The 14,224-nt window shown below is 37.2% G+C and overlaps 1 protein-coding gene across 1 annotated transcript in view; it reads right to left on the bottom strand.

Annotated features, from left to right (window-relative positions):
• NALCN (sodium leak channel, non-selective) overlaps nucleotides 1-14,224 on the bottom strand; it is a 351,304-nt gene that overhangs the window by 323,232 nt on the left and 13,848 nt on the right. Inside the window, exons 3-5 of the mRNA XM_006141515.2 lie at nucleotides 2,940-3,023; nucleotides 1,231-1,370; nucleotides 1,014-1,142 (exon numbers count right to left, since the gene is read on the bottom strand). Coding sequence (XP_006141577.1) covers nucleotides 1,014-1,142; nucleotides 1,231-1,370; nucleotides 2,940-3,023 — 353 coding nt within the window. The remainder of the gene's footprint in view (nucleotides 1-1,013; nucleotides 1,143-1,230; nucleotides 1,371-2,939; nucleotides 3,024-14,224) is intronic.

Here is a 14,224-nt window from a genome sequence, read left to right as displayed (position 1 = left end):
CATTAATTTATGGATGCCTTTTTTTCACACTCTTTGAAGTTTAAAATTTGTCCTACTTCAATGATCTTTTTTTATCTTTTACTAAGTTATCTCTCATTTAGAGTATATACACTTATAAATGTCGCCTCAGTATATACTTACATGGCTCTTTTTTGACAATGAAGTAATGACAACTAGTTAATCACAAGTGCCTTTAATATGGGATAGCCATCGTACTTAGGTCTTTACATTAATTCCCTTATTCAATCTTGCTGATTATTCTAGGAAGCAAGTCCTGTCATCATGTCACCTCACAGAGCACAAACTAAAGCATTTACATGAGCTAAATAGGAGAGAAGGGGGCCCTACCTGCACAACATGTAATAGGTAACTAAAGTACATGTACTGGGGAACCAGCGTAATGGCTATGTCGCTGGACTCCCACGTAGTCGACCGCGATTCGCGTCCCGGACCCGGTGGCTTAAAACTCACGCCGGGCACGTGTGCATGTGTGCCCAACATCCCAGGAGGAGAATGGAGGAGAAGGGATTGTGGCGTGGTCATCCCCCCTGGGGGGGGTGATTTCTCGCTTTCTGTCTCTATGTCTCTCTGTCTGTCTGGAGAGCGCACGCGCCCTATAGCGAAAACCTCTCAAAAAAAAAAAAAAAGCATTAAAGTACATGTACTGTTTACCCATCAACCCTACAACACAGACAGCAGTGTCTGTTTACAAATGTTACCAAATGACCATTAAGAGAACTGCTTTAAGCAAGGGTAATCAGAGTTAATAGTTATAAAATGAGCTTTTCCCCTAACATGTAACCCATTCACATGCCATGAAAATCTTCATTAGTGATGTTTTAATATAGCTTATTCTTAAAAAAAGTTGAACAAAATAATAAAAAGGATGCAGAGAAAATAGAACACAGAATATATAAGCACTGTTTTAGAACATTTTCCCAAAGGTTTTGCTCAATTGCAGAAATATCCTTGTTAACCACCTAGATTAGAATACAGTTAATAGATAAACTTACCCTGGTTTCGTGTCATTTACTACACAGTGATAGGTAAATGTTCCAAACATCTGAACTCCTAAAATGCCATAAAGCAGCAGAAAGAAAAGGAGGAAAATCGAAACACTCCATATTTGTTCTCCTGATCGCCTAGAAAAAAGAAGTAGAAAAAAATTGGTACAATTTACAAAAGATAGCATAAGCATTTCCTCTTAATTTCTGCAACACCCACACTTACTTTAAAATGTTTGTAATTCTGGTCCTTGGCAGTTCAAATCGAAAATAAATACGGAATGCTCTGATCATAATTAGTGGTCGTGGAATCCGCAACATGCCCCATGGTGACATCTGATCAACTATATCAGCAATTTCAAATACCTATAAATGAAGAGTAGAATAATCAAGTTTATATTGTCCCATAGTGTTCCTGCTAATCATGGAATATACAGAAAACAGCATAAAGAAAGGCAATCTGTACCCCAATTTACATTATTTCCTACCAAAATCAATTTTTTTGAGTATATTTTGAAACTATGGCTTCTTCAGAGAAAAAAAAAAAAAAACCTGATGAAAGTGACATTAATCTTGTTCATCACCTGATTTGTCAAGAAAGTTTTTAATCACAAAAGCAAGTGACAATTTAGAATACAAAATAAATACACTGAGTATTCCTCACTAACAATGTCCTTTAGCAGAAGCTGTTTTTGTTTGTTTGTTTTGGAGAGGTTTTTGCTATAGTGCACGTGCCAGACAGACAGAAAGTGAGAAATCACCCCCTAGGGGGGATGGCCACGCCACTATCCCTTCTCCTTCACTCTCCTCTCAGGATCTTGGGCACGCACACATGCACCTGGCGTGAGTTTAAGCTACCGGGTCTGGGATTCGAACCGCAGTTGACTACGGGGGAGTCCAGAGACATAGCCATTATGCTAACTGCTGGTCCCGTTTAGCAGAAGCTTTATAAAGTAATGAAGAGTTTAAAATGTTATAGAAAATTTAAAAAAGAATTGTACCATATACGAACACAGGCAAAATGAAAATTAGACAATGTTCATCAATCATGCAATAATTAAATAAAAAAGAACACATTAATATGTGGGAGAAAATTAGACTGTGAGAGAGGTTAGTTTTATAAAAATAAGGAGAGATAGCTTATCAATAAAACGATGCATTGGAAAGATGGACTGTAAATTTCTTTTACTCTAAAATTTTTAATGAAAAGTAGAAAAGCTCTAGCCATCTGCTGATAACATTGTACCTATAGTCAACAATAGTGTTATTGTACACAAAAGTTTGTTAATAGGGTAGATACCATTTTAAGTGTCCTTAACACAATTAAATCAAAAGAATAACTTTAATTGAACTTAATGAAAAATCATGCCTGAAAAAATGCACAGGAATGAATTTTACTTTCCAATAAAATCTCTCATTCTTAAGCCTTTTAAAATATGTGCTCTTCATTTTTAACTAAAGGGCATGGTGTATTTGTGATAAAATATTTTATATTGATTAGTATATATACCAATCCAAATCAATTTTGCTCTTTTTGGTGAGGACTTACTCAGATAAAGGACTAGACTTTTAATTTTCAAATTTGATTTAATTTTTTTTTAAATACAGAAATCTACTTCAAAAACAAATTTTCTTTCAAATACAGAAATCTACTTTTCCTTTATTTAAATGAAAGTATTTTTATATTTATTCAGTAAAAATTAATTTTTATTGTACTTATTTATATTCCTGACTAAGAAATAAATACAAATGTAACTGACTGATTAAAATGCCACAACTAGATTTTTCTATCATTAAATGCTTAATAAAAATATGTTGTAAGAAATTATATAATCACATTTAATATAAGTATTTTAATATTTCTCTTTAGATTTTTAATGTAAATAATACCCATTTTGGAAAATACCCCCTTGTAATTTAAAAATATTAAATTACCTGTAACACCAATGAAACCCAAAGGCAAAAGACCATAAATCCATCAAAAACACACCAGCGATCTTTCACATAGGAACTATCCCCCTAAAAATAAATTTCACATGGTATTATCAAGCAAAATGACTGTTTAAAAAAAAAATCTGTGGAGGAAATATGTGTTAATTCAGTAAAAGCTATTCTGTTCTCAGTTTTTGAATCATAATTGTACAGACTTTAAAAATAAATACTTCTAGCATTTCACAAGGCATTATCTATAAGGAAAACAATTTATGAAACACAATTAACACAGAACTTTTCATGAAAAGTTTTAAATTCATGGATAAGAAAAACATCACTATTTTTTTCTCTTAGTCACACAAATTCTACTGCGTAGGGAACTATTCTTTTGAATAGGCAGATTAGGTCCCAACCAAGCTCTCTTCCTACAAAAACCAACAGAACACAGTGGCTAACAATGAGGCCTTTAAAACTGCTGTTTTGGGAACCAGCAGTTAGCGTAATGGCTATGTCGCTGGACTCCCATGTAGTCGACCGCGGTTCGTATCCCGGACCCGGTGGCTTAAAACTCACGCCGGGCGCGTGTGCATGCGTGCCCAAGATCCCGAGAGGAGAATAGAGGAGAAGGGATTGCGGCGTGACCATCCCCCTTGGGGGGTGATTTCTCGCTTTCTGTCTCTGTCTCTCTCTGTCTGTCTGGCGAGCGCACGCGCCCTACAGTGAAAATCTCTCCCCCCCCCCAAAAAAAAAAAAAAAAAAAAAAACCCTGCTGTTTCAATCACTAATATTAGTGGACATACTAACCAGGAAATCACTTCAAGGTAAATAAAAACTGAAGAAGAAACTTGCCCTAATTTATGAAGAAACATATAACAAATCTAACTTTAATCTGAATTACATATGTAAAAGAAAGATAGAGAAGATGTATTGCTTTCATTTTTTTAATAGGGTCTCTGTTTTGACATCCTAATGTCAAAACAGAGATATTAGTAGAATGGGGATTTTAGAAAAAAATTTCCTTTGGAATAACAAAACAGAAAACTTCATGATGTTAGACTTGAAAACGTTAAATTATAAAATCTTTTGCTTTCTTAGTATTCTCTTGTTTAGTTACTATTTTGAGGTATTCATATAACTCAATTCTAAATTCAGTCACATATCTTTACCACCTCTGCTGGAACCTGCTAAACAAAAAATTAAAAGAAACAGAGTGCCAGGATTTTAAATAAACTGGTAAGATATACTGCAGGATATTTAAGAAAGTACAATAATTTCTAAGACCTTCCACCTTCAGTAATAAATATGTTATCACAATATTTCTTTTTGAAGTTTCCATAAGTAATTTATATTGTTCTACTTAATGAAGGTTACCTGACCCACATATGTAGTATAATTTCAACTTAATAAACAGTGGGTTAGTACCTGTTTTGCATAATAGAACACGTAATGTCTAATCAGCATGTACACACAACTCACCACTATCAACAACAATAATCCTGTGTAGGAAAATAGATGTAAACTCATTCAGCTGATGAACATGGCAGAATATCTTATAACAAAGCTATAATGGTAAAGAAGATGAGGGATTAATTCCACAGAGAGTTTATAGAAAACTATACTAGTTTCCAAAATGAATAAACAGATAATTTTATCAGTGGTAAGACAACCAACCAGACTGGGTGACTCATGTATTTTAACTTAAATTTTAAATTTATTTTAAATGTTATGGGTCTCAGTATAGAATTATTTTAAAACAGGAATATTAATAAGCAAATGTTAAGTGTGACACATATACTCTATTAAATACTACTCATCTATAAAAAACAACAAGATTCTGACATTTGATAGAAAGTGGATGAATGTGGAAGATTTACTGCTGAGTGAAGCAACACAGGCTCTGAAAGAGGAACACCGTATGTCTCCACTTAATATATACATACAGACAGTTGGCACTCTATGGCAGAAATTAAAATATTAGAGGATGTAGAAGCATGGAAAATTGTTACAGATACTGGAGACTGTGGAAAGGGGGTGAGAGAAGGTGGAGAGTGTGATGAAAGAAATTAAGGAGAAATACAGAGAGGCAGAACATTTATGGGACACAGAAATGGATTGCTGTTTGTTGATGGTAACATGTATAGTATCCTCAGTTGGACTGGTGTGAGGTGTATTTATGCTGAATAAATTCACTTTACAATCCAAGTGATGTAAAGTGATTAGATGTATAAAATAAATTTTTAAAAATGTGAGTATAAAACATATAATAAATATAAAACTTACACAATAAAAAAGTAAATATTAGGCAGGAAGAATCATAATTATAGATCATTGGGTACAAAGGCACTCAAATTTGATGAGCTGGTAAGGTAGTTTTCCAAAACATTATTTTACTTGTTTTGTCTTTAGAAGCGTGATATGTTGGGTCACTACAATTAGCTTCTTTTACTGCTCATAATATGCTTTAGTTATGCATTAAATTCAGTAAGATTAAATTCAGATGAGAGCTTATTATTATATGGAGAATTATTTACAATGTCATAGGCAGAGACAAGCAGGTAAAGAAACTGGTATAATAAAGATGATTCACAGTGTATATTGAACTATATAAAAGGAGGGATTATTTTAAACCACTTCAGAAGTACTGATTGTGTTTGCAAATAAAACAATCCATTTTTATTTCAAATGACCTCATACAATAAAAACTGGCTTAGTAAAACTTTTACTATATAACACAGAGAACTTTTTTTTTTTTTTGGAGAGGTTTTCTCTATAGGGCGTGTGCGCTCACCAGACAGACAGAGAGATAGAGAGACAGAAAGCGAGAAATCACCCCCCAGGGGGATGGCCACGCCGCAATCCCTTCTCCTCCATTCTCCTCAGGGGATCTTGGGCACGCACGCACATGCGCCCGGCGTGAGTTTTAAGCCCCCGGGTCCGGGACGCGAATCGCCGTCGACTACGTGGGAGTCCAGCGACATAGCCATTACGCTAACTGCTGGTTCCCCAGAGAACTATTTTTGAATTAGGAAGCAATTTTAGTTGCACATGTAGTTTGGACTGTTTTCTGCAGAAATTCACATCGGTGTGTACCTGTCACCCACAAGCATATCACACACTAGATGGTATGCTGTGATCAATTAGAACAGGTAGCACAGTCATTGGGGAGCTGGACTCCCACATGGCCGACCATGATCTGAGTAGGAGACTTGGAGGCTTGCTTTCTCACTCTTTCTCTCTGCTCAAATTGAATAACAATAATAATAATAAATAAAATAAAATAAATAATTACAGAAAAAAATTAAATGTGGCTATTAAAAAAACTGCCCTTTTTTCTCTTCCTTGGTAAAATATGGAAATAATCTACTTATCAGCTCACCAGACAGACAGAGAGATAGAGAGACAGAAAGCGAGAAATCACCCCCCAGGGGGATGGCCACGCCGCAATCCCTTCTCCTCCATTCTCCTCAGGGGATCTTGGGCACGCACGCACATGCGCCCGGCGTGAGTTTTAAGCCACCGGGTCCGGGACGCGAATCGCCGTCGACTACGTGGGAGTCCAGCGACATAGCCATTACGCTAACTGCTGGTTCCCCAGAGAACTATTTTTGAATTAGGAAGCAATTTTAGTTGCACATGTAGTTTGGACTGTTTTCTGCAGAAATTCACATCGGTGTGTACCTGTCACCCACAAGCATATCACACACTAGATGGTATGCTGTGATCAATTAGAACAGGTAGCACAGTCATTGGGGAGCTGGACTCCCACATGGCCGACCATGATCTGAGTAGGAGACTTGGAGGCTTGCTTTCTCACTCTTTCTCTCTGCTCAAATTGAATAACAATAATAATAATAAATAAAATAAAATAAATAATTACAGAAAAAAATTAAATGTGGCTATTAAAAAAACTGCCCTTTTTTCTCTTCCTTGGTAAAATATGGAAATAATCTACTTATCATAATTTTACATATTTTTTGGCTCATGTTTCCAAGAGACATTCAATAGTCATAAAAACTTTTAATAAACAGACCCAAAATACAAAGACCAAAGACCAATAACACTCAATGTTTTCCCATTTAAAAAAAAATTATCTTTTTTTCAAGTTTCAGGTATTTATTAACCAGTGTAAATCTCAACACATCAACATGATTTCATGCATTTAGAGGAGAAATATTTCCTGGTGAAGTGGAAAATTATGCAGATGGCTTCTGGAAGACCTTCATTATAAGCATTTTTATCGTGAAACATTTCATTTAGAAGTCTGAACCCTCTCTCTTCAGTTTGCTGTAATCCATATTCACTGAGTGAATTGATCATTGCAACCCATATTGTTCCAGGGCTTAAGGTTCTTTCTGCCCTGAGAGACATTTGGATTGAACACTGCCCAACACATGAAATATAGTGATGCTCTGATACCTACACCATAGTAAATACAAACAGGGGAATCAAAGTCAGGTGCTTCTTGGCCTGGCTCACAGTCTGGCTGAGCATGTTCATGCTGGAGAGCTCTAGTCCAAAGCAGAGAAGAACAAATTTGCCAGGCTGAAGACGAAGTACTCCCCTCAGGTTTTCAAAAATGTCTTGCTCTTTAGGATTTACTATTCTTCATACTGTATGTCTTGAAAAGTTCTCCTAATTTTGCACCAGATTTTTTCTCCAGACTGTGATATGACCACTGAGTATAGTGGTAACCTTAACTCACACATCATGTAACAACAGACAACTCAGCTCTTATGTATACGTAATGTTCATGATGCGTCACTCACAGAATAATCTGCGGTAATCCCTACTGATTGTTCTATGAACCTGTAGTTTGGTCCTTCCAGTTTATCCGGTCTAATGGTCAAGTTTTGGTTTCCCATTTAAATTTTGTCTGAATGTATCTTCTGGTGTTACATTTAAAAGAAAAAAAGTCAATTACTCATGGTGTATGTTTGAGTTTCCTCCGGAGATCAGTAACATCTTGAGACATTAAAATTTACGGTGGTATTCCCAGTACCTAACAGAGCAGGTGACATTTACCAGATATTAAACAAATGATTAAATAGTCACATGGACTGTGTCTCAAAGAGCCTCTGTAGATTATCATGAATACAGTAAGAAATTAATTAATATGCTTAATGAATGTGATCATCCATCCACTCACTGAAGCTACTAATGTTGCTTCTAAAACAAAATTCTTCCTTCTGGCAAAGAGATAAAGATATAATACCTTTCAAGTTAATATCATAGAATTACTCATCCTGTTTAATCATAAAAAACCACAGACGAGATTATGAGATAACATTTGGGTATTTCCTGGATTCATAATTTGAACAGTTTGAATAAGTAGAGCTGAACATGCAAATAAGAAATTCAAGGTTTATATTGAAATTTCTATCATACTAATCATTATCAAGCATCACTAAGATCTGGTAAGTTTAAAGTACTTTTTTCTTTTTTTTGAGAGATTTTCACTGTAGGGCGCGTGCGCTCGCCAGACAGACAGAGAGAGACATAGAGACAGAAAGCGAGAAATCACCCTGGGTGGTCACGCCACAATCCCTTCTCCTCCATTCTCCTCTCGGGATCTTGGGCACGCACGCACACGCGCCCAGCGTGAGTTTTAAGCCACCGGGTCCGGGACACGAACCGCGGTCGACTACGTGGGAGTCCAGCGACATAACCATTACGCTAACTGCCGGTTCCCTAAAGTAATTTTTAATATATGTGATTACAGACTTTGAAACCTGGCACCTTGAAATACATTCTTGGATTACTGTTTGTATCTTACAAAGTTATCATTTTTATTTTCAAAGGCTTTAGCCATAATTGGCTAACTGGTGCTATGATTTATTTATAAGTATGTCCAGAGCCTTCTAAAATCCTACTGTATTAATGCCTGGTTACTACACTTGCAAATAATAAATTGTCCCTTTCTTCTGTTTTCAAAATATGTAACCAAAACCTAATACACATGCATGCCCAGTGGTACTAGAGACAATCACCTCAAATCTGAAAGAAAGACGTTCATTTGTTTATTGCATCGGGAAGTGATGGAGGGCAGAGAGTGCTCCAGCTATGGGCAGAAATCAGCACGCTGGTGACTGAGAAGACGTTATTAAAAAGCTGTCTGTCAATTTTTATAAACACCTGGAAGCTACCAGTCAATTACCCCACATAAGAAAGTAACTTAGAGTGCCATGCAAATATTTAACAGGCAGAGAAACCAAACACGTGTTTAGGGATTTATTTTCCAGTCACGAAATAACACACGTTGGTATAGTTCCATGAACACATGATTTATTGTCCTGCATTTCCAGGGCCCATCTGTCACTGAGTTTGTGTGACTATTTACTGCTTCAACAATGCTTAAAAGATGTGCGTTGCTTTTACCTAGATCCATGGCAAGGTGTAAAGTAAACAACTGAGAATAGTCTAAAGAATTCAGTCTGTAAAACGTGGGATGCTGTGCAGTAATGCGGACATATATCATAACAACGGTTTATTTTTACCTGAAGAAATTTGATGAGGTAGAATGCTTTTAGGAAGAAAAGATTAGTGAGAGACAATCAGAAACAATTTATTGAAGAGCAGGAATTAACATACTTTCAAGCTTGAGGAATAGTTATTATGAAAGATGGGAAACACTGAAAACAAGTATGTTCCTCTAACAAAAACTTCTGACAACATTTCTTTCCAGAAAGATTTTCTGCTTCCATTTCTCTTTCCAACAGTACATCGAGTATGTAACTCCAGAGTGAATTTCTTAACACAAATCAGATTGTATTAGGCTCGGATTAAACTCCCCAATGCATGCACACTGATCACAGGTGGCAGGGGAGACCAATCCTCCATGATGCAGCAAGGTGGATGGCCTCCACAGAGGCCTCTCCGGCTCCCTGTGCTGCCCATCTGCTACTGCCCCTGACACTTGCAGCTCTCCAAAGCCCCAGGCTGTGCCACCCCTTTGAACCTGCATCTCCTTTTTCTGTCTCTGTGAAAGCCTTTACTTTCATCCCCATCACTCCTGCCACAGCTCACACTTACTCATCCTTCAAGATAGGACTTCTCATTCCTCTTTCTTCAAGACTTCTTTGACAAGCCCAAGAAGGTTTTATTGGTCTCTTTTTAAGGGGCTTCCTTCCTCATAGCTTTTACAGGCCACTGTTAAAACACTCAGAGATTGCTTTTTTAAAGAGAGATTTTTGCTATAGGGTGCATGCACTCACAAGAGAGACAAAGTGAGAAATCACCACCCCTAAGGGGATAGTCACTCTGCAATCACTTCTCCTCCACCCTCTCTGAATTTTGGACACACATTCACATCTGCCCAGTGTGAATTCCAAGCTGCTGAGTCCGAGACTCAAACTACATCAGCCACGTGAGAGTCCAGTTCCTTAACCACCATGCCACCTGCTGGCCCCTTTTCACAGATTATTGAAGACCAAGTTCTCACTCTCTTGATTCTCATTATACCATTATTTGCTACATATATTTGCAAAAATGCCCCTTCCCCTAATTGCTAAGAAACTAGGGAAGTTCTGTATGACTGTATGTATGTCAGTGGGACATTTCAGTTGTCCACGAATCCTGTACAAGGTACAGAGTGCAATACAGCACTTGCATTTCTGTTTTCTCCTTTCAGGACTAAACTGTTTTCAAAATATGTAACCAAAACCTAATACACATGCATGCCCAGTGGTACTAGAGACAATCACCTCAAATCTGAAAGAAAGACGTTCATTTGTTTATTGCATCGGGAAGTGATGGAGGGCAGAGAGTGCTCCAGCTATGGGCAGAAATCAGCACGCTGGTGACTGAGAAGACGTTATTAAAAAGCTGTCTGTCAATTTTTATAAACACCTGGAAGCTACCAGTCAATTACCCCACATAAGAAAGTAACTTAGAGTGCCATGCAAATATTTAACAGGCAGAGAAACCAAACACGTGTTTAGGGATTTATTTTCCAGTCACGAAATAACACACGTTGGTATAGTTCCATGAACACATGATTTATTGTCCTGCATTTCCAGGGCCCATCTGTCACTGAGTTTGTGTGACTATTTACTGCTTCAACAATGCTTAAAAGATGTGCGTTGCTTTTACCTAGATCCATGGCAAGGTGTAAAGTAAACAACTGAGAATAGTCTAAAGAATTCAGTCTGTAAAACGTGGGATGCTGTGCAGTAATGCGGACATATATCATAACAACGGTTTATTTTTACCTGAAGAAATTTGATGAGGTAGAATGCTTTTAGGAAGAAAAGATTAGTGAGAGACAATCAGAAACAATTTATTGAAGAGCAGGAATTAACATACTTTCAAGCTTGAGGAATAGTTATTATGAAAGATGGGAAACACTGAAAACAAGTATGTTCCTCTAACAAAAACTTCTGACAACATTTCTTTCCAGAAAGATTTTCTGCTTCCATTTCTCTTTCCAACAGTACATCGAGTATGTAACTCCAGAGTGAATTTCTTAACACAAATCAGATTGTATTAGGCTCGGATTAAACTCCCCAATGCATGCACACTGATCACAGGTGGCAGGGGAGACCAATCCTCCATGATGCAGCAAGGTGGATGGCCTCCACAGAGGCCTCTCCGGCTCCCTGTGCTGCCCATCTGCTACTGCCCCTGACACTTGCAGCTCTCCAAAGCCCCAGGCTGTGCCACCCCTTTGAACCTGCATCTCCTTTTTCTGTCTCTGTGAAAGCCTTTACTTTCATCCCCATCACTCCTGCCACAGCTCACACTTACTCATCCTTCAAGATAGGACTTCTCATTCCTCTTTCTTCAAGACTTCTTTGACAAGCCCAAGAAGGTTTTATTGGTCTCTTTTTAAGGGGCTTCCTTCCTCATAGCTTTTACAGGCCACTGTTAAAACACTCAGAGATTGCTTTTTTAAAGAGAGATTTTTGCTATAGGGTGCATGCACTCACAAGAGAGACAAAGTGAGAAATCACCACCCCTAAGGGGATAGTCACTCTGCAATCACTTCTCCTCCACCCTCTCTGAATTTTGGACACACATTCACATCTGCCCAGTGTGAATTCCAAGCTGCTGAGTCCGAGACTCAAACTACATCAGCCACGTGAGAGTCCAGTTCCTTAACCACCATGCCACCTGCTGGCCCCTTTTCACAGATTATTGAAGACCAAGTTCTCACTCTCTTGATTCTCATTATACCATTATTTGCTACATATATTTGCAAAAATGCCCCTTCCCCTAATTGCTAAGAAACTAGGGAAGTTCTGTATGACTGTATGTATGTCAGTGGGACATTTCAGTTGTCCACGAATCCTGTACAAGGTACAGAGTGCAATACAGCACTTGCATTTCTGTTTTCTCCTTTCAGGACTAAATCTGTGCTGGCATTTTTTAACTTACCTAGAAAATAACAGTGCAGACATACCTTTCTCTTTCCTGTCTCTCCCTAGAAGTTAGCCTCTCATAGGACCCAGGCCTTGAGTTTATACCACCTTGAGTCTGTTATATCATATATTAAATTTCACCCATTCTCAAACTCTCCTCTGCGCCAACACAATCAAATGCTTCTAAATTTAGGACGCACCTTGTCATTGATGCATCAGCTACAATCTTACATCTTACAGTCAAAGTGTAATTACCAGCATGTATTTCTTAAGGACTCACTAACTTATGAAGTAATACTGTATAATATAATGAATGACATCAGCAATTAAATGAAATATGATAGATAGCAATCTAACATGTTACTTATTTACCTAAGAGCATGCTTTTGTTAGGGCATAAAAACATCCACTAAGTACAAATAATCGAGTAATGAGCAGTTTAAATGTGTTTTTTTCTGTTATGCACAAACATACAGTTGAACTGTTATAAAGACATTAGAGAGCGACTCAGAGATTTTTGGGAAACTAGCTCGAATTGCTCGAACACATCATCAGTTTTCCCATTTAAATGAATGGAACATCGATGCTTACTTTCTGAAAAAATGCTATCCAACTTGTCCCCAGAAATATACTGGCTGAAGAAAACAAGAGTACCTATCAATATTCAATGTATGTGAAAACTCTGTTCACAAATGGGTTAGGCTTTCTCTGTGGACAAGGCTCTGCTTTTTTTTTTTTTCTCTATATTCTTTCTCCAAAGGCAGTGAGAAAATCAAGTGATAAATGGTTGCTGCATGACTAAAGGAAAACTTGAACACCATAGTTGGGTTTAAGAATTTAACTATCATAATTACATTATACTGGGGCCAGCAGGTGGCATGGTGGTTAAGGGCACTGGATTCCCACATGGCCAACTGTGGTTTGAGTCCCAGACCTGGCAGTTTGCTTTCTCATTTTCTTTCCCTCTCTCTCTCTCTCTCTGGTCAAATTAAAAAAATAACAATAACAAATGGAATTAATTAAATAAATACAATTTAAAAATTACATTATACTTACATTTTAACAATTTTATTATCTTAAATATTTTGTATCGATATCAAATAGTTTTGTTTTTTGGTTTTCGTTTTTGAGAGATGTTTGCTATAGGGTACATGCACTTGCTGGAGAGATAGAGGTAGAGAGAGATAAAGTGAGAAATCATCCCCCAGGGGAGATGCCCAGCCACAGTCCCTTCTCCTCTATTCTCGTCTTGGGATTTTGGACACACATGCACATGAACCCAGTGTGAGTTTCATTCCACCAGATCCAGGACTCAAACTGCAGACAGCTATGTGGGAGTCCAATGCCTTAACCATCACAACACCTACTGGCCCCATATATTTTACATAGTTTAATAAATTTGGCCAACCACTAAGTTAGTAAAATGAGTGAGCAATTCTAGGAAGTGATTTTGTTTTTAAAAAATAAAATTTCTGTGTTAGTTTGTTGTACATAATTTTATAAACTAGCAATGATTAGATAACATGACCTTAAGCACTAGATATAAATTGCTGGTGTATCATACGATTGCCAAAACAGGCTAGTATGATTTCTTTAATTTTCTTTAACTTTATTTATTTATTTATTTTAATTTGACCAGAGAGGAACAGAGCGAGAGAGCAAGAGAAAGGGAAAGTGAGAAAGCAGACCACCAGGTCCAAGACTCAAACCATGGTCAGCCATGTGGAAGTTCAACACTTTCAACCACCACACCATCTCCAGCCCCAGTTAGTATGATTTTTAAAAGCTGTGTAAAACAAATAGGCAACAATACATTGGTTCGATTCCATGAATATTTTATTATGAAGAATATAGTTCTATGTACGGAAAATATTATTCCAAAAATAAAAATCTAGCATTCCCTAAACCATTGACGTGTATGTACATCAACTC

The sequence above is a fragment of the Tupaia chinensis genome, unplaced genomic scaffold (genome assembly GCF_000334495.1).
Source record: "Tupaia chinensis unplaced genomic scaffold, TupChi_1.0 Scaffold000057_1, whole genome shotgun sequence".
NCBI classification, from domain to species: domain Eukaryota; kingdom Metazoa; phylum Chordata; class Mammalia; order Scandentia; family Tupaiidae; genus Tupaia; species Tupaia belangeri.
The sequence above is the reverse complement of the archived record's forward strand: the minus strand, read 5'-3'. Positions and strand labels throughout refer to the sequence as shown.